The 27649-nt window shown below is 45.8% G+C and overlaps 1 protein-coding gene and 1 non-coding gene across 2 annotated transcripts; both read left to right on the top strand.

Annotated features, from left to right (window-relative positions):
* Positions 1-300: 300 nt before the first annotated feature.
* DENND2C (DENN domain containing 2C) lies at positions 301-27250 on the top strand. The gene is made up of 18 exons (XM_033153018.1): positions 301-1282; positions 2440-2588; positions 3614-3720; positions 4890-5060; positions 8023-8119; positions 8714-8758; positions 10800-10987; positions 13513-13622; positions 14894-14963; positions 15224-15301; positions 17846-17986; positions 18708-18856; positions 19771-19948; positions 20740-20781; positions 23333-23438; positions 24512-24751; positions 26044-26130; positions 26809-27250. Exons 1-18 carry the CDS (start codon positions 489-491, stop codon positions 26838-26840), a joined length of 2784 nt encoding a protein of 927 aa, XP_033008909.1. The 5' UTR covers positions 301-488; the 3' UTR covers positions 26841-27250.
* TRNAA-UGC lies at positions 19184-19255 on the top strand. The gene has a single exon. It is a non-coding gene; the product is annotated as a tRNA-Ala (tRNA).
* Positions 27251-27649: the final 399 nt, after the last annotated feature.

The following is a 27649-nucleotide window of genomic DNA, read 5'->3' as shown; positions in this document are numbered from 1 at the left end:
ATGTGCAGAGGCACATATTTGGTTTGGTTATTTAGGTATACGCCTAAACTTTTAAGGTATACCTAAAAATATAAAATGTGTGAACAAGGCAAACATGTGGATTGTACACTTGTCAGAAAGCTGGGACAGGCTGGGATTCCAGGTCAGGTGTACATTCAGTTGGAAATCTGGGTTTCCTGCAATGTACAGAAAGACCCTCGGAGTAATTTAAACAAACCAACAAACCAAGAGTGTCTTGTGACATCTGAAAGATGGACTGGTTGATTGTGTCCAAAGCATACGCTTTGCACCCCTTCTGATGGATGTTCCGTTTCTTTCTTTTTCTTCAGGGTGCCATCAGAATATGTTTCCCCTTTCAGCACAGTTGTTGGATTACTTTCCAAACTGGATTTGACTGGAAACTCCCAGCATCTTGGCTCTGGAATTACAAATCTCATTTACTGCAACTGGGAGGCAACGTGCTGTGATGTGAACTTACGTTGCCTGCCATGCACCCCACGGGCAGCACAGATCCTGGCTTTTCCCGCACTGCTGTGCAAACCCTGTCTCGTAGCCACTGCCGGAACATTAAACAAAAGATTTCTCAGTGGGAGGGTCGGACTCAAGGGGGCTGCCAGGAGGAAAGACAGAAGCCCCAGGACTTTGCGGTCAAGTATGGTCAAGAGAGCAGGAGACAGACGGTGGGACTTGGGCACAGCAGGCATTCAGAAGGACTAGCAAACATTCAGAGCCTTGGCTTAGATTTCCGGGAAAACTCTCGCCTCTGCTGTGTGACTGAGGAGGAAGAGGAGAGGCTCCAAGAGGCTCCAGAGAGTCCCTTGGTTGAGCAGCTCCCCAATGGTGTTATATCTGAAGGAGAGGATGAGGCGGACTGGCAGGGGGAGAGGCTCCCTCCAGGGAACTTCTACACCTCACGGGAGCTGTGGAAACAGATAGAAGCCCTTCCTCCTGACCAAATCCTCTCTCTGGCTTTGGACCTGAAAAGAAAGCGGGAAAGCTGTGGCTCAACAGAGAAGGAGCTGAACCTGGCTCCAACAAAGAGCTTGGATAACATCTACTGTGATGTTGAAGGCCAGGACGGGCGGCCAGCGATCAATCCAGTACCCAAACCACGAAGGACTTTCCGATACCTGTCTGAGAAGGACCACACAGATTGCCCTAATGGAGGCTATGCCGAGAGGAAGGCGCCAGAACATCAGTGTAATGGTGGCTGTCCTGCCTCAACCTCCCATGACTCTGGGCAGAGAGTGGCCAGCAGAGGAATCCGAAGCAGATCCAAGAGGTGGGTGCCAGTTTGATCTCTCTGGTTCCTCTTATGCAAGTAGGTAAAGGTAAAGGACCCCTGGATGGTTAAGTCCAGTCCAAGGCGATTATGGGGTTGCAGCGCTCATCTTGCTTTCAGGCTGAGGGAGCTAGCGTTTGTCCACAGACAGCCTTCCAGGTCATGTGGCCAGCATGTGTAAACCGCTTCTGGTGCAATGTAACACTGTGACGGAAGCCAGAGCACACGGAAATCCCATTTACCTTCCTGCCAGAGTGGTACCTATTTATCTACTTGCACTGGTGTGCTTTTGAACTGCTAGGTTGGCGGAAGCTGGGACAGAGCAACAGGAGCTCACCCCGTCATGCGGATTCAAACCGCCGACCTTCCAATTAGCAAGCCCAAGAAGCCCAGTGGTTTAGACCACAGCACCACCCGCTCTGTGGTGGATATTGCTCATTGTAGCAAGTCCTGTTCCTAATCATTGCGGTTTCCCCCATCTTAGGGAAGCATACTCTTCTCTCAGTTCCCCCCATTCATTCTTCCATCATCAGGAAATCAGAAAGGTTCTCCCCCACCTTTCAATATTTCTATTTGCAATTGTAACAGAAAAAAATTGGGGGGGGGATAGATAAAAATAAATAAATAAGTTTCCAGCTAATTTTTCACAGTAAGAGTATTTCATCATTCATGTTTTAGTATACATTAATATAATCAGTCTAAATAGTTGTCTAAATGAAATTGACTATTACAACCCATATGTTCAAATGTAGATGTATGTTGGACTACAACTCCCATCATGTCTGCCCACTGGCCATGCTGGCTGGGGCTGATGGGAGTCCAGCAACTCCTGGGGCTGGAACAGGTTTCCCCATCACTGCCTTAAGGCGTGAAAAACAATTTCTGAGAGAAATTATGTTAAAATTTTTCTCACCCCTTTCTATTGTCTTTATACATTCTGAATGAAGAAGAACTGAAGACAGAGCTTTTCCAAAAACATGCATAATGCTACTTTTTGTAAAAGAGCAGTTTTATGCTGAAAATTCTCCAGAAGGAAAATAAACATGTCAGTCAGTTCTAGACATGGGCAGCAGCCCTTTGACAAAACATAGGAGATGGGCATGTTATTGCTTGTGAAGCTTGTGTGATGATAAGGCAACTCTATGCTTTGTTTGCAGAAAGTCCTTTGAATTTGAGGACATCCAAGGTTACCGAAACCGGCTAGCAGCCATGGAGTACCAAAAGCTCCACGAAGAATTGAATGGCACCACAAGTGTCCGCCTCTATTGCACGCAATCGGAGGACAACCTCTATGAGGACATTATTGGTATGTTTCAAAGTTCACTTGGAGGAAATTAATGATACTAGTTTGGAGCTGACCTGTTGAACATGTTTATAGATGCCTAGATATCAAATACCACTTCTCTGCTGCAAAACAGCAAGTTGAAGAGAAGCGGGTGTGGGGATTTGCAGAGCATGCTGCTGCTTTGTGCTTTCTGCCCCCCCCCCCACATTTCCTCTCTATTAGTTCACAAGTAGGCACCCTATGGGCCCTAATGTCATTTTATGCTGCCCCCAAACCTGCTCAAGCTGCCCCATTCTTTCATTGTATCAGAGTTGCTTCAGTCCTGTTCGTTTCCTCCTTATTTTTCCTGTTTTCTTTTTAAGTGTCTCTTCTCCTCCACCCCCTTTCTGTGTAGTTTCAGAACAATTTGAAGGGCCACATTTTATTTGATAGAAATAATTGATGTATTCTCAGGAGCCTTTTCCTGGTTGTACAGCTTTGGGAAAAGGATGTTTTCCTCTCAGCTCTCTGAGAACAAATTGATAGATTTCTGATGTTTTGTGTGTGTGTGTAGCACACCAAAGCCAGAGAGTAATCATTTTCAAAACAGTAGCTGTATTGGTCTGTTGTACCAAGAAAATCCTGTGTGTGACCTTTGACATCTTAATGACAGGCAGGTTGTCCCTCCCACCTGCCAAGTTTTGCCTGTGTGGTTGGGCTTCAGCTCCACAGCAGGACTGAACCCGCCCCCCCAATCAACCAGTAGGTGGTGAGCTGAAACCTGCTATCTGCAGCCACTGGCTCTGTGCAAGAGTTCCCTTTGGTGAACTTGCTTGCGTAGCAGAACAAGGTAGAATTCACCCCCTGCCCATCAGCTGATTGACAGGTGGCTGTGGTTTTGGAAAATGTCCCTTGTGGCCTGAATTGGAACCCCTGGTGGGCCAGGATTGGCTTTTGGGCCAGAGGTTCCGCTCCCCTGCTGTAGACATGGTTCTAGTTTGTGCCTTTTATTGTTGCAAGCATGTTGGTATTCTGCCTGTCTCCTTCACGATACTCCTTTTTCCTAGATCCTTCTAAGGAGAACCTGTATGAAGACATCAAAGTGAAGCCTCTATGGAGGATCCCCTCTGCTTGGAAGCTGCCTCCTGCCCGGAACACCATCAAGCCTCCCAAGGTGAAGGCCCATTTCTCAATATCTGTTCTCTAAGGTTGGATTTTGCCCCTGCACTTCACAGGAATTCACTTGACTAAGATGGAATAAGTTCAGACATGTACAGACTCAGTAGCGTTGAGCTAAGTGTTTGAACTGCTTCCATTGAAAAGTTTTGTGTTTGGGGTGATTGCAAACCTGTGACACTGTGGCTTTCACCATTGTTGGCAGTTATCGACTGAAGATTGCACATGTGTGTGAATTCACCATTAGAGAGTAAAATGCTGCTTCACTATGCTGTGTTAGCATTAGCTTGATCTCTTTTTGTCCGAAGACAATACTCTGCACTCCCCATGCAGAGAACAAAAGAGGAAGGGGGAAATTTGTGCATGCATGCTGAAGCGCATTCACAATCTGTGGGTTAGGAGCATACCACCACACACATGCACTAGGGTATTCTTTTGGGGAGGGGAGCTTGTGCTGCCTGGGGATTAAGCCATATGCCCAGTATCTACAGCACCACAGGGTTCTTTGTAGCAGTGCAGGGGAGGCACTTTGTTGCCTAAACATGTGCACCTGTGTATGCTTCCCTTTTCAGACCTCCTACTCACTGTGCTTTTACCACCTATAAAATAGGGAAGTGCATTTGTTCAAGACTGAAAGCTGGAGCTTCCTCTCCATCCCTCCTACTTGCGAAGGAATGAGCCTGAGGTGCATTCACAATGCTTGCCTTTCCCATCCTGTGGCCCTCCAGCCCTGAGCCATTGGTCTTGCTGGGTGGGGCTGATTGGAGTTCCAACAACTTTTGAGGAGATTTTGTTAGCTGCTGTTTTGCCCCCAAATGATTTTAGGGGAAGAGGACAATCACCAAGCTAAACAATTGCTAAATGCACAGGCGTGTAAATCAGGAGAATTGGGCAGGCGGTGGGAGAAGAGGCAGGCCTAATTAGGTTTCCCCACTGCTCAACTAAGGGGACTTTTTGTCCTGTGCTCTTCTCCAAACCAGGGACTGTTCCCATACCTGTTAGACACTTCTACTTCATTGCCACTACCACAAAAGCAGGCAGCCTGTTTGCTGAATTTTTGTGCATTATTGGTGCCTACCCAATTTGCTTAGTGGGAATCACTTTCCTAGTGAAACCTTCTCACTCTCAACCATGTTTTTATTTGCCCTCTTTTTTGGTTTTGTGCAGCTGCCCCCAAAGTCACACTTCCTTCACCGCAAAACCTTGGAGCTAAAGACCACAAGGATCTGCCTGCGTGGGAGGTTGCCAAAGGACACAACTCTACCTGTTACGCTGACGGAGTGGAAGTTCTTCAAAGCAGGCGAGGCTGGAAGCAGGAAGAGGAAGAATCTACCTCGGGTGAGGAAGCACGATTCAAAACTTGGAGGGTTCCCCCCGCCCTCAGGGGGGAAGCAGCAAGAGGAGCAAGAGTCTTTCCTTTCTTTCCCTGCTCATGCACCACACCACTCAGCTCTGGGAATGGTCCTGAGGACGAGGAGATGTTCATCCTTCCTCTGCAGCAATGCTGAGCAGTGATTTGAATCTAGTTCAAACCTAGGTGCAAGATTCAGCTAGCTAGTCTTCCTTGTGGAAGCCCATGCCTGAATTAATTTCACTCCTTTGTTTATTTGGATGCTGTTGTCCTGCTGTGCATAGACAGCTATTCAGGCTGATTAGCAAGTGGGCACAGGCAGTATGTGGCAACGTGCAGATAATAAGCAGCTAACCCCCATTCACTTTGGAAGTTTAATTCTGATTTTAAACAAGTGATCAATGATGCTTGTAAAGGATCAATATGACCCTGAGTTCATTTTATTCTGCCTAGACTCATGTAGCTTCTTCCTCTGGAGTGGCTTACTCCGGATTTAACATTTTAACCTCCAAAGTGTTTTGCGGCTTGAAGCTGCTGAGCAGTTTATTAGGAATGAGACAGTTCCATAAAACTTGAATATCATTTTCCTGATGTGTTTCCTGCCGCTCCCTCCCATGGGTGAGTGAGTAACAGAGATGCCTGACTGGTGTAGTCGGCAAACCAAGATTCGCTTCTGATGCTGCCTACGCACTGGAGAAATTGGACTCCTGTCCAGCTGGGGGTCTTTTTATATCACCTCGCATACATCTGTATTTTTAAAAATTCAGTGCACAACACACACCAGTTCTCTTAGTAACCCTACAGTAAGACAGCATTGCAAAAAAGATGTGATTCAGATATTGTTGTCTAGCTAGGGACTTGAGCAATAAAAGCTCCTAATTCTGGCATCTACTTTAGGCTAAAGGACTGATCCAGCCCACGCAGCCTAGTAGAAATCTCTTTCTTCTGTGGCAGAGGGAATTGGGGGTAGGAGGAGGGAAGGCTAGCATATTCCCCAGGCCAGACTTGTTGCCTTTTCCAAGTGTTACACATCAGCATTTTTTGGAGTGTGCAAAGATGATTATAAACGTTGTGCCAAGAGGAATGATGAAACGTCCCACATGAGTGCCCTTTGTCAGACAAAGACCCCTAAACAGCCTCCAAAAGTAAAGGAGTAATTTACTGACAGGGAAAATGCATGTTGTTCTCTCACTCTGAACTCATAAGATTGCTGGAGTGATGCCCAAACACACTGGCAAAGAATCTTGGTCAACCCCACCAGAGAAGCATGTGCTATGTTCCAGCATCCTGACGCCATATCTGCAGCTCTCAACCACTTTTCCTGGGTTCTTGAAGCCGCTGACAAATGTGACAGCCCTGTGACCGCCAGAGTTTGTGGCAGCTGGCTTAAAAAGTGTGTGGCAGGGAAACACGTTTCCAAATCACAGTGCTTCCGTGGCAAGAAGCTGTGGAAAGTCGCAGCTACCTGGCATGCACCCCCCCCCTTTTCTCCCCTTTGGCATTTTGCAAGTTTCATCTCAACAAACACCAGTGTAACCGGGCTACCATTTCAAAGTGCGAAGTAGCTCTCAGATTAAGATCAAGGCTGGGAAAACTCTGCAGGAGCGGAAGACAGGCAGAAGGAAATGGATGGAGGAAGTGCAGTGCTTCCTGCAAAAGGGCAGCCGTGCCCTCGGGTTGTGCTGCACGCCATTGTGCACCGCCCTGGCCCAGGGGCAGCTGAGCAGATTGCTGCTGCGGTTCCTTCTTCCTCTGCCCGCCTGACCCTGCTTGGGTTGCCGAGGTCAGGGAAAGGGTTGGGACTGTGAGCAGATTTACCTGGCGATTGCCTCTTGCATTTGTGCATTGCTGGTGGTGATGGGAACGACTGGTCCCCACCCTGTGGCCTGTGCTTGGAATGTTGAATGCATTCTTAAAGCCGGGCAAGAGGGAACTTGGCCTGCGTGCCGCGCCTTTCAGGCAGCAAAGCAGTTCTGCAGGAGACGAGAGCGCCAGCAGGTTATGACTTGACATGCTGAGCCAAGAGCTTTCTGTCTGCCTGTGGCTTGAGATGCCTGATACTACACATGGAACTGGATGGGCTTGGCTGCCACTGCCGCCACCACTTAGTGCATGGTTTTTTTTTTAGAACAACGTAAAGTAGATAACTCAAAAAAGGGGCACCCAGTAGCTAAGTGCCTGCCTGCCTGCCTGCCTGCTTCCAGATATGGAACTATGTTCCCCTCTCTTTTATTCGAAGGGTCAGTCCTTCCCTTCATTTCCAGGTCCAAACTGTTCCTCAGTCCCGGCAAGGGAGGTCCCTTGCTGCCATTTCCTTCAGAATCTGTGGCCCTCCAGATGTTGTTGGATCGCAGCCAGCAGTGATGCATGAGGGGGCCAGAGCATCAGTGGTTCCCTCTCAGCAGTAGCACATGAGCAATCAGATTCTAGAATGGTGAACATGGTTGTAATGGAGCATGAATATAGATTTTCATGTTCCTGATCCTCTAAATAGGCACACCTTTCGAAAGTCAAGCCAACCTATGTTATGAATCTTGGGTCTCTGTACATGGAGTTGAATGTGCCTTTGCGCAAGACTGTAGATGTAACAAACACTTCATGCTACAGAGTACTGTGGGAAGTTCTCTAGTGGCCCACAGGTTTCACTTCTCCCTGTGACCTGGTCCCAAGATCAGGCCCATGTCAGGACTCCTAGTGGCATGTATATCCAGTGTCCATATGCATCCCCTGTTATCCTTTTCAATTACACCTTTGTATGTTTCTTCTGGAGGCCAGAAGATTCAGTTTGCCCTCTCGATGGATCAGATCATCCTTGACATGGGTTTGGTAGCTGCCCACCTCAAAATTTTCCAACATTGCTCTGTGAATGGCCAGCTTTTACGGTCCTTGTATGGATACTTGGGAGACATGTGGCCCCTCTTGATTTCCACTTTGTTTTTTGGGTTTCAGCTTGTGTTGAAGATTCAGGAAATCTTTGACTCCAAACGAGGGAAGAAAAGGGTGAAGTTGGTGGCCCAGACAGGAAAAGAAGTTTCTCCAGCCAGAGGTATAGATTTTGAGTTATGTACAGTTCTACTAGTCAGATATCCAAACATTGATGGGGATAAGCATGCACTTGCCAACTCTTGAGTAATGATTATGTTTAATATTTGCTTACTCCTTTTTTATCCTGCCCTTCCTCTAATGACCTTAGGATAATGTAAAAGGTTCTGTACTAAAATTGCAGAAGAATAAAGTAATCCCTGATTTTTTAAAAACTGTGCTACTACGTTTTTCTGTGCAGCTTTCCTTCCCGGCATGTGCTGAACTGCCTAGTAAAGAGCCACATGTTCTTTGTGTGACCTGCATTTTGCAAATCAGCATTGTCAAGTTGGCTAGTAGTGCTAAACAATTTATGGTGATGCTTCCTTACATTGCACAACATGGAAGATGCCTCCTCGAAACCATATGATGAGTTTTATTTGCTTTGTTTAACACTTGGAGTGTGTGTGGCAGCAGATGCTTTTGCCAGATGTTGCACCTATGCCCAGCTTTTGGTGCCCTTAGGCCCATGATGGGTCATCAGCGCGTCAATTGCCTCCCAGCATTTCCTATTCTCACCCAGCTGGCAAATTCTGATGGAAATTCTCTATCGTTTCAGGTGAAACCAATGGGTATGACAGTGAACCGGAGAATCTGCCAAAAAGTGAGTGAGTCACAAGGGCTGAGCCAGCTCATGGGGCATAATTATAGCTGCTGGATCACCTGCTGGTGTATTTACTGGAAGTGGCCAGGCTACATATAGCTTCTGTGAACCATTTGAGTATTTGGAATATTGACAATTAGTTTGTGGCAAAATGGGCTCACTATGAATGCTTAGAGCAGGGATGGGAAGCTGTGGCCCTCTGGATGTTGTTGGTCTCCAACTCATGTTACCTCCAGCCAGGTTGGCCATCAGGGATGGTGGCAGCTGTAGACCATCAACAACTGGAGGGCCACCGGTTCCCCATTCCTGGCTGCTTGTGGAGCTCAGGGGATGCATATTTCTTCCAGCATAGCTTGCTTAGGAGCTATGTCTACTAAAACTTTGGCATGAGGACTTCACGCCTAGGATCCCAGTGCAGAGAATAAAGGATTGGGGTGACTGATAGGAAAAAAAAATATCTGAAGGAAGTGGGCATGTTTAGAGCTCAGGTGGTGACTTTCAAACTGTGTCCCCATGAACTTTGGAGTTCTGGTTGCTTGATGGGAAAATCAGCAACTATGGAAAGCTTTCTTGAAAGGCAGCCTGTCTGTCATTATTCTATTTTCTTGCAAAGGGTAGCCTCTCCCTAGTGACTGTTTGACATGTTCTAGGGCACATTTGATTTTTACAGGGCAACAGCAAAGCCCAACAAGCTTAGCTGTTGCTCCGCATAAACCTTGAAAGTGGACCAGAATCCTCTGAGAAACCTGGTAATCACATGGCAGGCATGAATGGGTGTTGCTGCACATGAGCCAGTGTGGAACGACTTCTCTCAAAGGAGGGAGGTTTCCCCTCAAAAAACCCAGCTCTTTTAGGGAATAGATTCCATCCAAAGCAGTTGTGATCTTTTCCAAAGGTGAAGAGAAGACATCCGAAAAGAAAAAGGTTAGAGTCAGGGCATCTAGATGCTGCAGAGGCTGCTTCTCCCCAGTTCCATGGTGCTACGAAGTAGTCACTGAGCTTCTTGTGGTAAAATATATTAAGAGGCTGGTCACACGCCCCTCCCAAAGGCACCTCCAGTGTTGCCTCTTTAGCCCATTCATTTCTGTACTCTGTATGGTCCTGCAAGATTGTGAAACGCCCTTTGCTGGGAAAAAAGGAGTAACTGGAGTGAGATTATACATAATGAGTTTGGCCCTTTATCCCAGGCTTGCATATAAGCACTGGAGGAAGAACAACTAGAGCAACAGGCTCCAAACTGGATCTGCGTCATGATTCATCTGCTCTAGCTGGCACCAGTGGCTCTGGACACACCAGCATTTCCTGCTCTCCGTGCCTGCAAAGCTTTGCCTGTAGCCTAGCACTGACACACTTCAGTAGTGCCCACCAATGTCAAGTCATGTCTCCATCCATCCTGCAAACTGTCTTGTGCGGGCACTCAGATAAGCATCCTCTCTTAGGTGCTAGAGGTGGGGAGGGAAGACATTGCAGTCAGGTTTGGAATAAAGGAAGTGCGACTTTTTACAGGCAGGCCGCATGAAGCGTAAGTCACTGCAGTTGGTGCAGTTTTGAATACTGCTCCAGCAATGGGATGCGTTGTAATAGCTCACTATGGGGGAGAGGAGGAAACCAGTTCTGTCCTCGTGCTGTAGCTTTCAGATGTTAGTATGTTTTGCCTCAGATTGGGCAGCGTAGCTAATTTGCTACCAAGCTGTCTCTTGCTTACTGCTCCTTCAACCTTTACTGGTATGCGGGAGAATAGAGCTTGCCTTGTTCCCAATTTTATAATTGACCGTCTGCATGACCTTGAGTAAATTCCCTAATCCAGGCCAGGTCAATGTATTGCCCTCCAAATGTGTGTCCAACTACAGCTCCCATAATCCTTGAGCTTTGGCCATGCTGCGTGGGACTGATGGGAGATGGAGTTCGACAAAAACTGGAGGGCACCATGTTGGCTAATGTGCCCCTAATCCCTCAACCTTCTTCCTCTCTGTTGCTGCCTCCTCTTCCTTCACTCAGGATAAAAGGCCTTAGCAGTTAAGAGGTCATTTGTCTCCCTTAGGTCGCCATAAACGCCTGCTGCAGGTACAGGCTCAGTCCAAGAGAAATCCACACTACCAGACTCTGGAGCGGGACCTCATTGAGTTCCAGGAGCAGCAGCTCTTTGAGCTCTTTGTGGTGGTGTCACTACAGAAGAAGCCATCAGATGCGACATATACCCCACAGATTATACAGCAGTTTCCTAGCAAGGTGAGTGGCATAGCAATATGGACACCTGTCTCTATTGTCCAGAACTTAATGTTATTGTGAGCATGCATTGTGAGCCCCGTTGCTCTTGTCATAGCAGTATAATACACACTGAGATGAATAGAAGCACAAGTACAATATCTGGTCTGTGAGTCCTTGGTTGACGTTCTATGTATCTCTTAAAATAATCCCACTGTGTAGTCCCAGTGACTTGTAAAGGAAAGAGACTTATCAAAGGCCCATAGCGCAGTGGGTGACTGAGATTGATTTTGTGGCAGCCATTGGGATTTGTCCTAGGCCCCTCAGGAACTGGAGCGTCATTGGAGCCTAATTGCATGTCATATGCAAAATACGTGCAAAAAGAGTCTGACAGCTGCATTTCTTTAAAAAATGCAGCTTCAGGAGGGAAATGCAAACTACACCATTTCCCTATAAACCAGTGTGGTGTAGTGGTTAAGAGCGGTAGACTTGTAATCTGGTGAACCGGGTTCGCGTCTCCGCTCCTCCACATCCAGCTGTTGGGTGACCTTGGGCCAGTCACACTTCTTTGAAGTCTCTCAGCCTCACTCACATCATAGAGTGTTTGTTGTGGGAGAAGAAGAAGAAGAAGAAGAAGAAGAAGAAGAGTTTGGATTTGATATCCCGCTTTTCACTACCCGAAGGAGTCTCAAAGCGGCTAACATTCTCCTTTCCCTTCCTCCCCCACAACAAACACTCTGTGAGGTGAGTGGGGCTGAGAGACTTCAAAGAAGTGTGACTAGCCCAAGGTCACCCAGCAGCTGCATGTGGAGGAGTGGAGACACGAACCCGGTTCCCAAGATTACGAGTCTACCGCTCTTAACCACTACACCACACTGGGAGAGGAAGAAAAGGAGAATGTTAGCCGCTTTGAGACTCCTTCGGGTAGTGATAAAGCAGGATATCAAATCCAAACACCACTCCTCCTCCTCCTCCTCCTCCTCCTCCTCCTCCTCCTCCTCCTCCTCCTCCTCCTATAAACCAGATCTCTGGTCTATCTATCTGTAAGTGATGTTTTAACCCCACCTTTCTGTTTTATTTCTAAAACACTCAAAGATGGCCTACATTGCCTGAAATAAATTGCACCTCCAAAATACATATCCTGTGGGGTTTAAAATGCATACTTGCTTCCTCAAAAGTACATCTGGAATCTGATGGAGGTGTTGCGATGCAAGCAGCTTGGCTGTAGAATTGATTTGGGGGCGGAGAAAGGGTTAAATGCTCCCTCTCCAGTTCCTCCACCCCCCCCCCCAGTCCAAAACTCCCGCCTAAGAAAAGCAACCATTGGGCTTTACATGTTACATGCATTGGGGAGCAACATGTATTTCCGTCCTCAGGCTGAAACATTGCCTGCTGGACTGTGGTCTAGTGGAAATGCCCAAGTGCTGACCTAGCTGGCTTTGCCGAAGCCCCTGTGCAAAATCTGGGCTTGAACGATTGCTCAGCTCTTTCCCAGAGAGCCAGAAAAGAAGCTCAGCTTTGTTATGGCAAAACATGCACCAGTTTCTAGTGCTGCGCTGCTGGGGGCTGCCCACAGACAGAAAGAGGAAGTGCAACTGAGTTTTAGTGGTAATCCCAGAGCAGCGCTGACTTCATCCTGGTTGCTGTTGATAACAAAAACAGGGAGGGGGATGTGTTGGCCTACATTGCTCAGGAGGCACAGTGAGCAACATCCCACCGCCTCCCATGACGTGTGTGTGTGTGTGTTCTCTTTGTGCCACTGCTGACAAAGTGGATGGCACCCAGCCAGTCTGCTAGCCTTCCCTCTGCCTGGGAGATATTTGGTAGGATGTTAACAAGATTTGCACGGGAGGGTCTTTGAGGCTGGGATCCAGCAGGAAACATTGCCCTAGCAATTACGAGGCAATGATTATAACATGAGCACAGTGATTACAGGCTATCGCCAGCTCCGAAAATAGTGCTGTTTCCAAACAATGTGCCAGTCACTCCCTTGCATGGGAGTCTGCAGTGAAGCAAAGCTCCTGAAAAGCCTTTACTAGCCTCAACAGTAAAGCAAGCTAGACTGGAGTGGGCAGGGGTGTGTGTTTTTTACAACGAAGGCCATGCTGTAAATTAATCAGGAAATAGCAAGGCATGTATATAGTCATGTGCCTATTTTTTTATTATTATACACTCTGTTTTCTGATATTTTTATTGAGCACTGCTTTGGAAACATTTGTTGGGAATTGGTTAATGAATGCTGAAGGAAATCAGTAACCTGCATACTCTTACTGCAGAATTGATCTGATCATACCTGGAAACTGTTCCTCCGCCTTTGAAAAATTGTAACTTATTTTTACTTTATTTTTATTTGGGGGGAGCGGGGTACATTTTTCAAGGTATTCAAGTCAAAAGCAGCTCTTGGAGAGAGAGGACAGGATGGAAAATTGATGTGGGAGGGGGGCTGGTGTTTGGTGTATTGGAGGATAGTCCCTCATGTCTGCACCCAGAGAGGAAACTCTTTGCTTGCCTGGCTGTGTTCAGTGATGTGGCGTGTGTTCCCTCTGCAGCCTGACCACCCCTTTCGGCAGTCTAAGGACACTGAAGAGAGGCTAAAGGTCATCCCCAAATTCTGTTTTCCTGACCCCAAAGACTGGTGCCCAACATCAGAGTCAAAGAGGTGAGAGACTGTAAAATGGATTATTTTTATTTTAGCGAGAATCTAGGCTAAGAACTGGATTACTTGGGAGCAGCGGTGGGGAACTGGACCTAACCAGTGGGCCCCTCCAACCCTTGTGTGGCATTTTGACAGATTGGTGTGGCTACCAACCTGTCAATTACCCAATGTTCACCATGACACCAGGCATAACATTTTCATTGCCAAAAGCTCAGGGGTAAGCAGGCTGATTGTTGGTGTCTTCACAACCCACTTCCTTTGCCCAGGCGGTTTGAAATCAGTTTGCAAAGGCACAGGGGTTTAGAGGCACCTATGATGAGTAGGTCAGTGGCACCTTACAATCCATCCTTTCGGCAGGAAACCGCCCCACACTGGATGTCACTTCCTCTTGAACTTCCAGTACTTAATGAAGCCTTTTTTCTTTCATTTCCAGCAGGCTTCTAAACTGAATTCTGATATTACAAATTTAACACATTTTTAGTCTTATTGCATTGGGTCTCCTGTACACCGACCACTTGGAGATGACTGATTAAGTGGTATACAAATTGTTCAAATACATAAACAAATGATGACAACAGGTGTTGGGCATGACTTATGGGAAATGGTCTTGCAGGCCCGAGGTCCCTTGCTACTGGTTTCCCATCTCTTAGGGTATCTCTTGTTGAGGGCTGAATAGTGACCCTGGGGGTAGAAGTGATTAGCATTGAGGAGTGGGGTTGTTTGCCCTTGGTAGGGGCAACGTGTCTCCCCTTTCATGTGGTTTTGCAGCTCTCAGACTGTGATGCGTTAGGAAGCGTGTCCTTTTGGCTAGTTGAAGAAATTGATTTGATTAAAAAAAAAAAAGGTACCCTTCCCTTCCTTGAAAAGAGTGTTTAAAAGCACAAACAAAACTACAACCCTGTAGCGATCTTTTTATTTGCTTGTTACTTTCTGCCCACTCTTCCCCTAATTCACTACAGTGTCGCAGTGACCTAGATATTGCTGACCATGAACTGCTTACCTACCCCAGTGGGACCCTTGCAAACAAGGGTGGGGTAAGGAGGTAATCTCTTGGCGGCCAGTTCTGGTCATTTCTGGGTGGGTGGAGATCTTGGAAGGCAGCACACTGATGAAATATCTGCTGTAAACAGATTTAGGAACTGGACAAGCGCTGTGTCATTTGTGCCCAGCAGTGAAATTCACATTGTGAAGATGGGGCCCTGTGCAGGGTAGGCTAACTCCTGCTGTGCTCGCTCAGTCAGCATGGCACATCTACTTTTCTCTCTCTTTCCCAGCGAAACTTTTTCCTTTGTGCTGACTGGTGAGGATGGCAGCCGCTGGTTCGGATATTGCAAGAAGCTCATAGTAAGTAGCTCCCTGTCTTGGATGCTAGCATGAAAGCTCTACAGCTGCAGGTGAAGGATGAGTGCATGTCCACAGTCCTGTAGACAGATTGGCTTTCAGTGCCACTGCAGTGGCTAGCAGCCTAAATGCCTGAGCAGCTTCAAATAATTCTTAAGCCTGGCATATTGAAGGAAAAGGAGGGTGGAGGGAAGCTGAAACCAGGGATGCTCAGGTGATGGTAGGGTGTTGCACCTAATAGTCTGCTCTTGTCGCCTTTTTAGCCAGAAGGGAAAGGCAAACGACTGCCTGAGGTATACTGCATGGTGAGTCGCCTCGGCTGCTTCAACCTTTTCTCTAAGGTGAGTGGGTTGTCCTGGACCTCATAGAGAAAGTGGCAAAATGCCTTTCTAGGGTTGCTGTTGGTTGTTGGGATGGCACATCTTTTCACAGCAGCTGCCGAACATTAGAGGAACCAAGGTGGGGAGCCTGTGGGTCTACAGCAGTTAGTTGCACTCCCGTCTGCTCCAGCCAGCAGGGCCAGGCCAGGGATGATGGGAGTTGTAGTTCAGCAGCATCTGCAAGGCTACAGGCTCCCCAACCTTGCAGTAAAGGAAATGAAGGGAAAGGATGAATCTTAATGCACCTTTAGTGGGATGGAAGCAAAATCAGCACCAGTAAAGGTTAATCCAAAGCCAACCCCACTTTCCCCAGCCCCCAGAGTTGTGGCTGGAAAGGATGTGGTCTCTTGATTTAAAGAAGCTCTTAAGAAACAAGCTTTCAGTTCCCTTCTTACTGGAAGAGAAGGCTAATGCTTTGAGGAAGACTGCAGAGAAAACTGCCTTGCTGGCTACAGACTGGCAAAATGACAATAATTCCTTCAGTGTGGTTTGTAAGGTACTTGTATTCTGAAGAGACTTCATCACATAACAGCTGTCCGCCCCCTAGAATGCTTGTTGCTTTTCACTCATTTCATTTTCAGTTCTTAAATTTGTATACTGCCCTTCATCTGAAGATCACAACATAAAAGTGCAACATAAGAACACATAATACATAACACAACAAATTTTAAAGGACACGTTTTAAAGGACATAGAATGTTATGAGCCTGGTTATAGGGAAACGTTTTTGCCTGGTGCCTAAAGATATGTAATGAAGGCGCCAGGTGAACCCCCCCAGGAAAGAGCATTCCACAAATGGGGAGCCACTGCAGAAAAGGCCTGTTCTTGTGCTGCCACCCTCTGGACCTTGTGGAGGAAGCGCACAAAGAAGGGTCTCAGATGGTGATCTCAGGGTCTGGGTCAGTTCATAAGGGGACAGACAGTCCTCGAGGCACTGCAGCCCTGAGCCGTTTAAGACTTTATAGGTCAAAACCAGAACTCTGATTCACAGCCTTCATTATACGTAGTCGCTGTGGCATTGCCAAACTGATCTGAGAGATTAGCACAAAGCATCCTGATTGTTTGCCAGCAGTTCCTTTTGGACTTCCCATAGGCATCTGGCTGGCAACTAACCGTGATGGCTGTGTTCTGCCTCCAGTGTCAGGGGCAGTATATCTCTGAATGCTGGTTTCTGGGAATCAAAGGTGGGGAAAGTGCTGTTGTGCTCATGTTTCGTTTGTGGGCTTCTCACAGGCATCTGGTTGACCCCCATGAGAGAAAGATGGGCCATTGGTCTCATCCAGCAAGGCAGTTCTTATGTTTGTCTTCGAAAAACTGTTAACTGCTCTTTGCAATATTATCAGTCATATAAAGGAATGTATAATTGAACATTAACATTTAATAGCATTTCAGTTTTAAGCATCTTTTGGCCTTCTCTTTGAACCATTTATAACCTCCATGCACCATATTGATGGATTTTAGGTGTGAATTCATGAGCAAGGAGGAAATGCACACTCATTGTTTTTCATAGGATTAGGGGGTTGAACTGGATTGCCTTCTGCTTTGGCCCCAGGGTAAAACTTCCGCCTCCTCATTTGTCTTGAGATGCACAATGTAACATACAGTAAGATCTCAGATCTCATTACACGATCAGTATTACTCCAAGCACACTAGCGGCCACTTAGAAAAGTGAAAGAGACAGCCGTGGAAAACAAATGGGGTGTGTGTGCATTTAAATACGTAATTACGTGACTTAATCAAGTATTGTGAAGGAAGCGTAGGTGGCTGGAAGAATGCTGACAACAAACTTTGAAAGTGGCTCACAATGAGCTAGAGGAGGTGAAAGAATGAGGAATTGAATGTGAGGAAGGTGGAATTGGGGGGATGCACCTAGGGGTGTGTCCTGGGTGGGTGAAAACCGCCCACATTTGGTGACACGGTGACTTACTCACTTACTTTTCTGGTGAAGTTACAGGTAGGTAGCCGTGTTGGTCTGCCATAGTCAAAACAAAATAAAATAAAAATAAAAAATTCCTTCCAGTAGCACGAAAGCTCATACCAAGAACAAACTTAGTCGGTCTCTAAGGTGCTACTGGAAGGAATTTTTTATTTTTATTTTATTTTGTTTTTTCTGGTGAATTAACTTGGAAAACTGGTTTGTCTGGATGGTTGTGCCATTACAATGAAGGACACATCTGTGCTGGGGGAGGGAAATGAATATGCCCTGTATATCATGTGCCAATAACACAGCACATCTTACACATTGAAAGTGAGAGGACATCGGCTGAAGTGCTGAAGTGTCAGTCCTCTCTGCTTTCATAGAATCACAGAGTTGGAAGGGATCCTGAGAATAATCTAGTCCAACCCCCTGCAATGCAGGAATATGCAGCTGTCCCTTGCAAGGATCAAAACTGCAATCTTGGTGCTATAAGCACTACGCTATAACCAGCTGAGCTATCCAGCTGTTTCTCACTTGTGTTGCGGCCAGGAAGAACCAGTCTTATAACAGAGAATTCTTCTCATGCAGATATTGGATGAAGTGGAGAAGAGGCGTGAGATGTCCCCAGCCCTGGTGCACCCATTCATGCGCAGCGTCATGGAGGCACCGTTCCCTGCTCCTGGGCGCACCATCACTGTAAAGAGTTTCCTGCCAGGAGCAGGAAATGAGGTAACGGCAAAAGGCATTGTTGCCTAGCAAAGGTGTGAGGAATGATCACCATGATTGCAGTAGGAACTCGGGGGGAAGGCTTGCTTCACTGCCCAGAATGTGCAATCCATAAAGCAATTTCCAGAGGTTTGCTGGGTTGCTGGCATCCTTTATCTGTCCTTTTGGGACACAATTCAGAGCTTGCCAAGTCTATGAGCACACACCTAAATAAATGCATGAGCGGAACGACTTCCATTTGCACAGTGGGACTTCCCTTCCCCTTTGTGCACCCCTTTAAATCTGTTCTGGGGGTTCTCCCAACCCTCATAGCAGATTTGGGGATGGCATAGTGCATGTGTGGAGGGAGGAGAGGAAGCCATTCTGCTCCTATAATTATTTAATTGAATACAGTCGTATCTTGGTTGTCGAATGCCTTGGTACTTGGATGTTTTGGCTCCCGAACGCCACAAACCCGGAAATGAGTGTTCCGGTTTGTGAACGTTTTTGGGAAGCTGAATGTCTGATGCGGCTTCCGTGGCTTCCGATTGAATGCAGGAAGCTCCTGCAGCCGATCGGAACCGCGCCTTGGTTTTTGAACCATTCCGGGAGTTGAACAGACTCCCGGAACGGATTAAGTTCGATAACCAAGGTACCACTGTACCACCTCAACATTTTGGGTTTCAGGAGAGAACAAAATAGCTCAGTTCTTGTCCATCACTCATTTACAATTATCTGCTCTCAGGTAATTGAGCTTTGCCGTCCCCTGGACTCACGTCTGGAACATGTCGACTTTGAATGCCTGTTTAAGTGCCTCAGCATCTCTCACTTGATCCAAGTTTGCGCTTCTCTCCTGCTGGAAAGGAGGGTGATCTTTGTTGCTGACAATTTGAGGTGAGACTGAAATGACAAGTCGCCTGCCTGGCTTGGCAAGATCTTTGTGTGCATGTGTTTCCCCCTTCCCCTTTCTGAACCTTTCATGCCACAAAATAATTGCAACTTTTCTGGTTAATGCATATATAGACTATCATCATCATCATCATCATCATCATCCAAATTCAGCCACCATAAAATGCAAACTCTGGAAATGTGAAACAGATATTCATGAATTACAGTACTGGGGGAAAAGACTATTGGTCTACCTTTACATAAGTTTGCCCATAAGGTGTAGCTTGCATGGAACCTGACACCAAAATCTGGAATGGCAGGGCCAGCTGGGGAAGGGCTGTAGATCAGCGGTAGAGCATCTGCTTTGCATGCAGAAGGTCCCAGGTTCAATCCCTGGCATCTCAAATCTTGTCTGAAATGCTGGAGAGCCACTGCCAGTCAGTGCAGGCAATGCTTAGCTAGATGGACCAATTGTCTGACTTGGTATAAGGCAGCTTCCTATATTCCTATGCACCTTCGTACTCAGGAAAAGTGCATTACACAGTCATCTTGGAACTGTACAACTTCATAATTGTGGTGGGAGATAGCATGTTTGAATTTTCCTCGATGAAAAACAAATTGCACTTAGAAGACTTTCATGCCATGGAAAAGCCTGTATTCTTTCCCGCTAAGATTCTGGCTTTCCGGAACCAGGGAGTATTTATTATGGGACAGCATTCATTCTTGCAGTTAACTACCCCTATTTTGCAGTGGTACCGTTCCAAAAGTAGCACATATTTCCTCTTGCATGGGACCATTACATACATCACATTTTAGCCTTTACCTGTACTAAATTAATTTCTCTAAATTAGGGGTGCTTTTCATCAGCCAGGGACTTCATATACTGACTAATGCTTTTTTGTTTTATTTTCCTCACTTAGCACCTTGTCCAAATGTGGTCATGCTGTGGTTGCAGCACTCTACCCGTTCACCTGGCAACACACTTATATCCCTGTCCTGCCAGATTCTATGATAGACATTGTCTGCTCACCTACCCCTTTCCTTATTGGCATCCTCTCCTGCTCCTTAACTCAGCTCCAGGACCTGCCCATTGAAGAGGTGAGATCTGAGAAAACCTCAGGAGGAAATTTCAGGGATGGTGGTGCCCCAGTTATTACACCATATTTTAGTGAGGAGGCGGTGAAAGCTTTAGTGGTGTGTTTTGGGGTGACCTATTCATTTAAGACAATATGCTTAATTCTTACGCTTGCACGAACCTTGAGTCCATCAGTGATAAACTGTTTCCAGTGTATCCAGTGTAGTGCTACATGAATGTTCATCAGCCCAAGGATTTCTGCTTGTGCAGTAGAACGTTCTGTCTCCCTCCTGCCACCCCATACCCCCTAAATCTGATCTAGGCATTCCCCCAACCCTCCAGAGCAATTCTTGTCCTGACGGGACATGTTAGTTGAATGCTCTCCATTGGTACCAACATAACTGTTTGCTCAATGGCCCATTTACACAGAAGAACTTTTTAAAGACTCTGATGGGGCCAGGGATCTGAATTTTCATTTGTAGACACCACTCCCCCTTCATTCTCTTCTCAGTTGGAATGTGCTGTCATTGTAGATGTGCCCCCCCTCCATGTGCAATAGCTTCCACCAAAGTGCTTGAATTGAAGTCAGAGCTATGAAGGGGTAACTTTGTCCTATCCTGGATTGCCAACGATTGATGGACACCGCGGTCACTTGATAAGAAGGGTTGTGCTTATGTTATCTGATCTGTGTTATCTGTTCCGTGCAGCCAGACAATAGCCTGTTGTCAGTGTCATATGAATCAGCATAGGAGGACTGTGGGTTGCACAAGGGGTTTGTAGATTATATGCAGTAACCGTCTATCTCTTTCCTTAGGTACTGATTGTTGATCTGTGCGCAGATACATTTTTACAACAGGTGAGTCAAATAACTTAGCTACTGGCTACTTCACAAGCAAGCCGAATGGAGCCTTACAGGCAGTGGAGTGGGGATAAATACACAAAAGAAGCTAAGGACCAAAATGCACATTGGAGATCCATGTTCAGATCTGCTGGCTCTTTGTTTAAGCTTAAAAGCAACAGAGAACTGATTGGATTGAGACTGCAGAGCTGGGGGGAGTCGGGGTTTAATCTGTTCCCATTTGCTATTTACCTGATTTCCTCTGCCCAAAACTGTATACACTGACGAGGAAAAAGGACATCAAGGATGGTTAGTCTTGTCATTTTGTGGTTCTGAGGACTGGGAAGAGGGACTGCAGAATGCTGGGCTTCTGGGGAGATAAGATTGCCCAAGGGAGTTTTTCTTTGTGCATTTGAGTGGCTTAGGTATCAACAAGTGTTTTCTATGGGGAAGTGGTATTTCCTAAGATAGCTGAAATTTAGTAGGGGGTTGCGGCCAAAATTTCCAGTTGGCCCACTTCTCACATAATGAGATAGCATTGTTTCAAACTATGTGCGTGAGCATGAAGGAGTCACCATGAATCCCAGACTTTAGCCAGTTTCTAAACAAACTTAACTTCAAACAATAGATTACAAAGCTGGCTTGCTTAATTAACCAGAGTGTGTTTTTAAACCACAATATTTGGTTTGCATCTAACAACAAGCCAGGTCTTGTGGAAAGTGAAACTAAACACTTTCCTAGACACACTTGGGAAGAAGGAGGATGAGCATATGAGTCTTAAGTTCAATGGGGCTCCTTACTGGCTTGAGCCCATGGTCATCGTGGTTTAGCATCATAGGAATGAGCCTAGCTCCCCTTGGACTTCTGTGCTCTCCATCGCTCTCCCATCCCCAACATGGCTGCATTGAGACTGGAAGCTTTTGCTTTAAATTAACCTCGGTTTACTGTGTTGTCTAATCCATAAACTGTGGTTATTCTTGGAAAATAGGAAGCTGCCTTATATCAAGACAGATCAGGTTTAAGGCAGAGGTCTTTCCCAGCCCTATCTGGAGATGCTGGGAATTGCATGGGTGGAGATTTTTAAAACCTTTTCTTCCCATGCCATAGTTCTGCTGAAAATCCCCTCTCCCCTTGAGTTGCTATTTGCAACAGAAAGAAGCTTCTGCTGGGACCAATGGCAGCTTTGCTTCTCACACAAATAGCTTTAAGGGGATGGGTGTTAAAGATTTAAGTCCCTTCCCCCACTTTCTTCAGTCCTGGTCCTGATCGTGGCCACCTGCCCCATGATTGCTGTTCTGAAATAAAAATGTACAAGGACAAACTGTACTTGTAATGTGACTTGAATTTTGGTCTTTAGAAAGCTATTGTCTCTCTAGCATCTTGCTGCTTCTATTTTCTGTGCTTCCTCTCCACAAGAGTTCTTCTCCTCATTGTCTAGAGTCTAGACAGTTGAGAGTTTCCTGTAGTCAGCTGTTCTTAAAATAATATCTAGTGTTGTCATTCTCTGCTGGCTTCCCTTTTCCCCTGTTGCCTGAAGGTGCTCCCCCAGGCAAAGCAAGGGGAGACTGACAAACTGTTCAATGCAACATTCCACCAAGCAAAATGAAGTGTCATTGGGCTTTATAGTTCTAGTGCACAATTCCTGGTTAAGGAGTACTCAGGAGTAATTGGGGCATTGCATTTGCCCAATATCTAGTACAGTGGTACCTTGGTTTACGAACTTAATCTGTTCCGGAAGTCCGTTCTTAAACCAAAGCGTTCTTAAATCAAGGCGTGCTTTACCATAGCAGCGGGGAACTCAATTTACAAATGGAAGACACTCAACAGGAAGCAGAACATGTTCTGCTTCCAAGGCAAAGTTCACAAACCGAAACACCTACTTCCGGGTTTGCAGCGTTCTTAATCCAACTAAGCTGTTCTTAAACCAAGGTACCACCGTTCTTCAGTACATTAGAATCTTTGAAAGGCATTGCTAATCTCAGGCTGTTGTTTGTGCAATGGTATCTCTGTCCATGGCAAAAGACAGGATCTTTGCCCAGAGGAATTTACAGTTTTAAACTTCAGCAGTGGCCAAGGTGGGTGGAGAGGCAGCAGGCAGAGAGGGTGGAGAGCAGGCAGCTGTATCTAGATTTTGATCCAACTGAGGACAAGAATTAAGGAGTTTAGGCCAAAGGGTTAAATAGGCCAAAGGGTTAAGTAGAAGCAATTTGCTAAGATTTGTTTCGGTTTCAATTATAGAAAGCTATAAATGTCCTCAGGAGTACATCAGTTTCTCTTATCCTCTGTCTGTTTATCTGATCCTCTGTTCACGGTAGTGGCCATTGCCACATGTTATGGTAGCAAATTGCAGACTGTAGTTCATGCAATGTGTGCCGAAGCATGTCCTTTTTCCCTTCCCTGAATCTTCCACCATTCAGCTACTTTAGATGAGCTCAGTTTCTAATATAACAATAGAGGAAGAATAACTTCTCCCTATCCACACTCTTCACACCAAGCAGCCCTCACATGGTCCTGTTTTGGAATACATGTTAACTACCACCATTCTGCTTCCTTCCCTTTTATTTTAAAGGTTTCAGATGAAGATGAAATCCTACCTCACAAGCTCCAGGCTGCACTCGTACAGATCTTGGAAGAGAGAAATGAAATCTTGTCTCGGGAGCGGAATTACACACAAGGTGACTTGGATCAGAAAGATTGTGTACAATGAGTGAAAGAAAATCTTCAAATTTACTTACCCCAATAAACCAGAAGCATTTCTTCTTGGTGTACTTGGGAATGAGTTACCAAAGAAGGCCCACAACCTATTTTTATATGCAACAATAGCAGCAAGGATAGTAGATACAAGATACTGGAAACAAAGAGAGACCCCAGGGAAAGAACAATGGCTATGCAGAGCTTACCAGTATGACATTTAAAATAAGAAATCAAGATGATAAACAGACAAGGAGTGAGTGGGAGTATGTAGGGGGATATTTACAAAAAATTGACCTCAGATATAGATTCCAGATAAGGGGGTACTTAGTGACCAACAGTTGATAATATGAAAGATAAGAGAGTGTGGAAAATAAGGTGAAGGAATTAATGTATATGCAGCTAAGCAAGATGTAAAAAGAACTGTCATGGAATGCTGGGTGGGAAGTCAAGCAGAGTTATTGTACAGTATAAGAATAGGAAAAAGGTGTAATTGTAAAACTGGAAAACTTAAAAAATAAAATAATCATAATAATGAAAAAGGAAATTAGACATCCATGAGAATATGGTGGTGTGGAAATCTCCAGACATCTTCACTGCAAAGTGGCAAAATGGGGTGGTGGGAAAGTGGTTGGCAGAGGAAAAAGTGTCAGGAAGGGGCTTTAACTCCCCAGGGACAATGGGGAGGAAAGGAGGTTGCAGTGAGGAAACGGTGACTGGGAAAATACTTCCAGCAAATTGCACACGCATCCTAATGCTTGGAAACAGAGAAGTGGTTGTTTGGATTCCCAGACCCACCCTTGCTGCTGCTGCGCATCCATGTTGATGGTTACCTAGCTCCCCATTAAGAGTACAGTTATTGTACCCACTGAAGCTGTTGACATCCTGAGCTATGTGCCAAGTTTCGTTATCTCTGTTTAAACAGAGATATGTAGGTAGAGATTTAGGCTCTGACCCACCCAATAGGATGCGCGGTCCCTTCATAGCCTTTGGGAACGAAGTCCAGGTTGATCTCTCCAGAGGTTGAGATGTGACTGCTTTCTGTGCCTTCTGGTAGGTGACGTGACTCTGGACCTGTTGGTATCGGAGGCTTTTGTGCGCTTCTTCGTGGAGATTGTGGGGCACTACTCCCTGCACATGCACGTCACTGAGAAAGGGGAGCGGGTGTTCCAGCGGGATCCCTTCCGGAAGTCCCACACCTCCCGCAACGTGCGCCATTTCCTAGACATCTTCATGGAGACGCAAATGTTCGCTGGTTTCATACAGGATCGAGAGCTACGGAAGAGCGGGGTTAAAGGTGACGCTTGCCAAATCCAGTCCTTATTCTTGTTTTATGTAGAACAATTGTGGTATTTGCACAAGAATTTAAAACAGCCAAAGGGGAATCCAAGTTGGATTGTTTTTCAATATCTGGTACCTTCTACAATGTTTTGCTACTGCAGGTAACCAGGACCATTGACCACCTGCTTTCTCCTCATTTTGGAGGGACACGTTTATTTTGGATGGCCATTTGTTTTCTTGGCCCTACCTATTGCGCATGGTTATTTTTTTTTTACGACTCTGTGCTTTGTTAGGTTTTGGGAATTTTCAATGAGAATTGATTAAAATTAACCAAGTGAAAATGTTAGAAATGCAGAGCTACTTTGTGCCTGCAGTATGTTCTGTGCTCTTCTTATGGGATTGGGAAGGTGCTGCTGCCTTCAGTTGTGAACCCCTCCAGGTTCTGAGCTTGGAAACAGTGACAGTCCTTTGCTGCCTTCCCCCAAAGCATTCTTTATTTAGTTCTAGGAAAGTGGGGTGAGGGCTTATCCACACTTCCAAGGAGTTGTAGATAAACTGTTTAACTTTTAAACAAGATTGTAATGAAATTCAAATGCCTTCAGACAATAAGGCTGGCTTGGCTTTACTTTATTAAAGAATTAGACAGGTAGCCGTCAGCATGATGGACAGGAGAGGAGGCCCCTTTCTTTCACTTAAGTTAATACAGTGGTACCTCTAGTTACAAACTTAATTTGTTCTGGAGGTCCATTCTTAACCCAAAACTGTTCTTAACTAGAGGCATGCTTTCGCTAATGGGGCTTCTTGCTGTCGCTGTGCCGCCGGCACACAATTTCCGTTCTCATCCTGGGGCAAAGTTCTCAACTCAAGGTAACACTTCCAGGTTAGCAGAGTTTGTAACCTGAGACGTTTGTAACTCGAGGTACTACTGTACCAGAATTGGAGGTGATGGAAAACCTTCAGACTCTCTTCCAGCTCTTGTACTAACTGCCTGGGTAGTGCACTGGGAAATAATTAAACAGCTGAACTTTTCCTTTGCCATGGAGGAGGTAAAGGCTGGAGAACGTGAGAGCATCTCCAACCCAGAATAAGAGGCTATGAACAGGATGCCTGGCTGCATCCATGCACTCATCCGTTCTTTTAGGCAATGTACAGGTATTTCCCCTCTTTGGGGCACATGTGGGCTTTTTCATGTGTAATCTTGTTTGAAACTTCATCCAGAGAGAGAGAGAGAGAGAGAGAGAGAGAGAGAGAGAGAGAGAGAGAGAGAGAGGGAGATGCATGTCTAAGTGATGCTTTCCTTTTTTCTAGGCTTGTTTGAAGTCCGTGCCTTGGAGTATTTGGAGACCATTCCAGAGTCTGAGCCAAGTGGGATGAACAAAATCCTCCGTAGTCTGGGTAAATAATGCTCAGTCTTGTTCTTGGCTGCCTTGGTTGCTTGTAATTTGTGTAACTATGAACTACCAAGAAAACCTTTCAGCCTTGATAATAAGCCTTCTTCTCTGCCTCCATTGCACCTGCAGTGGAGCTTTTCCAAATGGTGAATGGGCTGGTGAGATGTAGCCCTGGGCAGGATGCAACCAACTGCTTGGAAGCTTGCTGTGAGAGTTTTACAAAATACTTTCAGGTCAAAATCACCCGTATCCACACAAAACTTAACACCACAGCTGATGTAGGCCCTGTAGAAGTGTTTAGAGCACCCTCTGGTTAAAGTTTGTGCAGATACCATCTCATTCTGAGTTTCATTCTGCACAATGTAGAAATCTGGCTTTTGGTGTGATGGAATCTCTCCTTTGGAACTTCATCCAGACAAGTGTAATTAATGTTATCTCTTCGGCACTGGCTGAAGGCCTTCATTTCCCAACAAGCTTTTTAAGTGGAGATTCTTATCCCAGCCTGTTTATGTATTAGATTTAAATTGTTTCTATGTATGTTTTCATTGCTGATGTTTTTATGGTTGACTGCTTCGGGGTGTTTCATGGGAAGCGAATGCGTTTTAATGAACGCAATGAAATAGGCATGCCCATGCATGTCTCAACCTTACAGTTTTTCTTTATTTTATGCTTTTCCTTTTAGGTAGCAAAATGAAATTTCTGCAAAAGAAGTGAGAAGAAGCTGAGTGCAAAATTGCTGCTAAGAGTGGTTTCAAGTTCTTGCCTGACTGTCAGAAGGGGGCACCACATTGCCTGTTGCTGCAGTGTCAGATGGGATGACTCGAATTCAAGCTCAGATACCCTTCAAATAATTGAAAGAAATGGCAGCAGATTTGGGTGGAATTCTCAAATCTTTAATGTGCCCAGTCCAACGGGACTATTACTGGGGAAAACTAGGCTTCTGTGTCTTTGTAGAATTGGTCTACAAAGGAGAATCCAATTAGCTGTGTGAACTATTCCTGTTTATGCTGCTTGGCCTGAAGAGACTTCCTACACCCACCTGTTTTTATAAATGACTCCTGCTCAAAGTAGCCCTGAGGGCTAAGCTGATACCTTTTAATAAGAGGAATGAACCAGAAATTAAAAAAACGAATTCAGGAACTGACCTATGGCAATACTGCACTGCAGAGATTCTCTGCACCTGGAAACTTCCTCTAAAACTGGAAAGGCAAACCTGTACTCTGGGGCCTGTTCATCTGTCTTCTTGTTACGTCCTCTGTTACTGGCCCAGGTTTAGCCACATTCTCTTATTAACTATTGGCTTTACTTATGTCTTTCAAAGCTTTCTGTTTTTCAAATATTGAAAGCAAGACAAGAACACCCACTTCTTTGTTTGCTCTATTGGTTTTTATACTGCAAACTTCAACCTGCTGCAAATATACAACTTCTGTGCCTTTTTGCTGACCGGCTTCTGCTACGTTAGGGGATATACCTCAGTCAAGACTGGTGTTGACTGGCCAAGAAAATGCTGTTTAAACGCAATT

The sequence above is a fragment of the Lacerta agilis genome, chromosome 6 (assembly GCF_009819535.1).
Source record: "Lacerta agilis isolate rLacAgi1 chromosome 6, rLacAgi1.pri, whole genome shotgun sequence".
In the NCBI taxonomy this organism is placed as follows: Eukaryota; Metazoa; Chordata; class Lepidosauria; order Squamata; family Lacertidae; genus Lacerta; species Lacerta agilis.
This window is presented reverse-complemented; position numbering and strand designations above follow the sequence as displayed.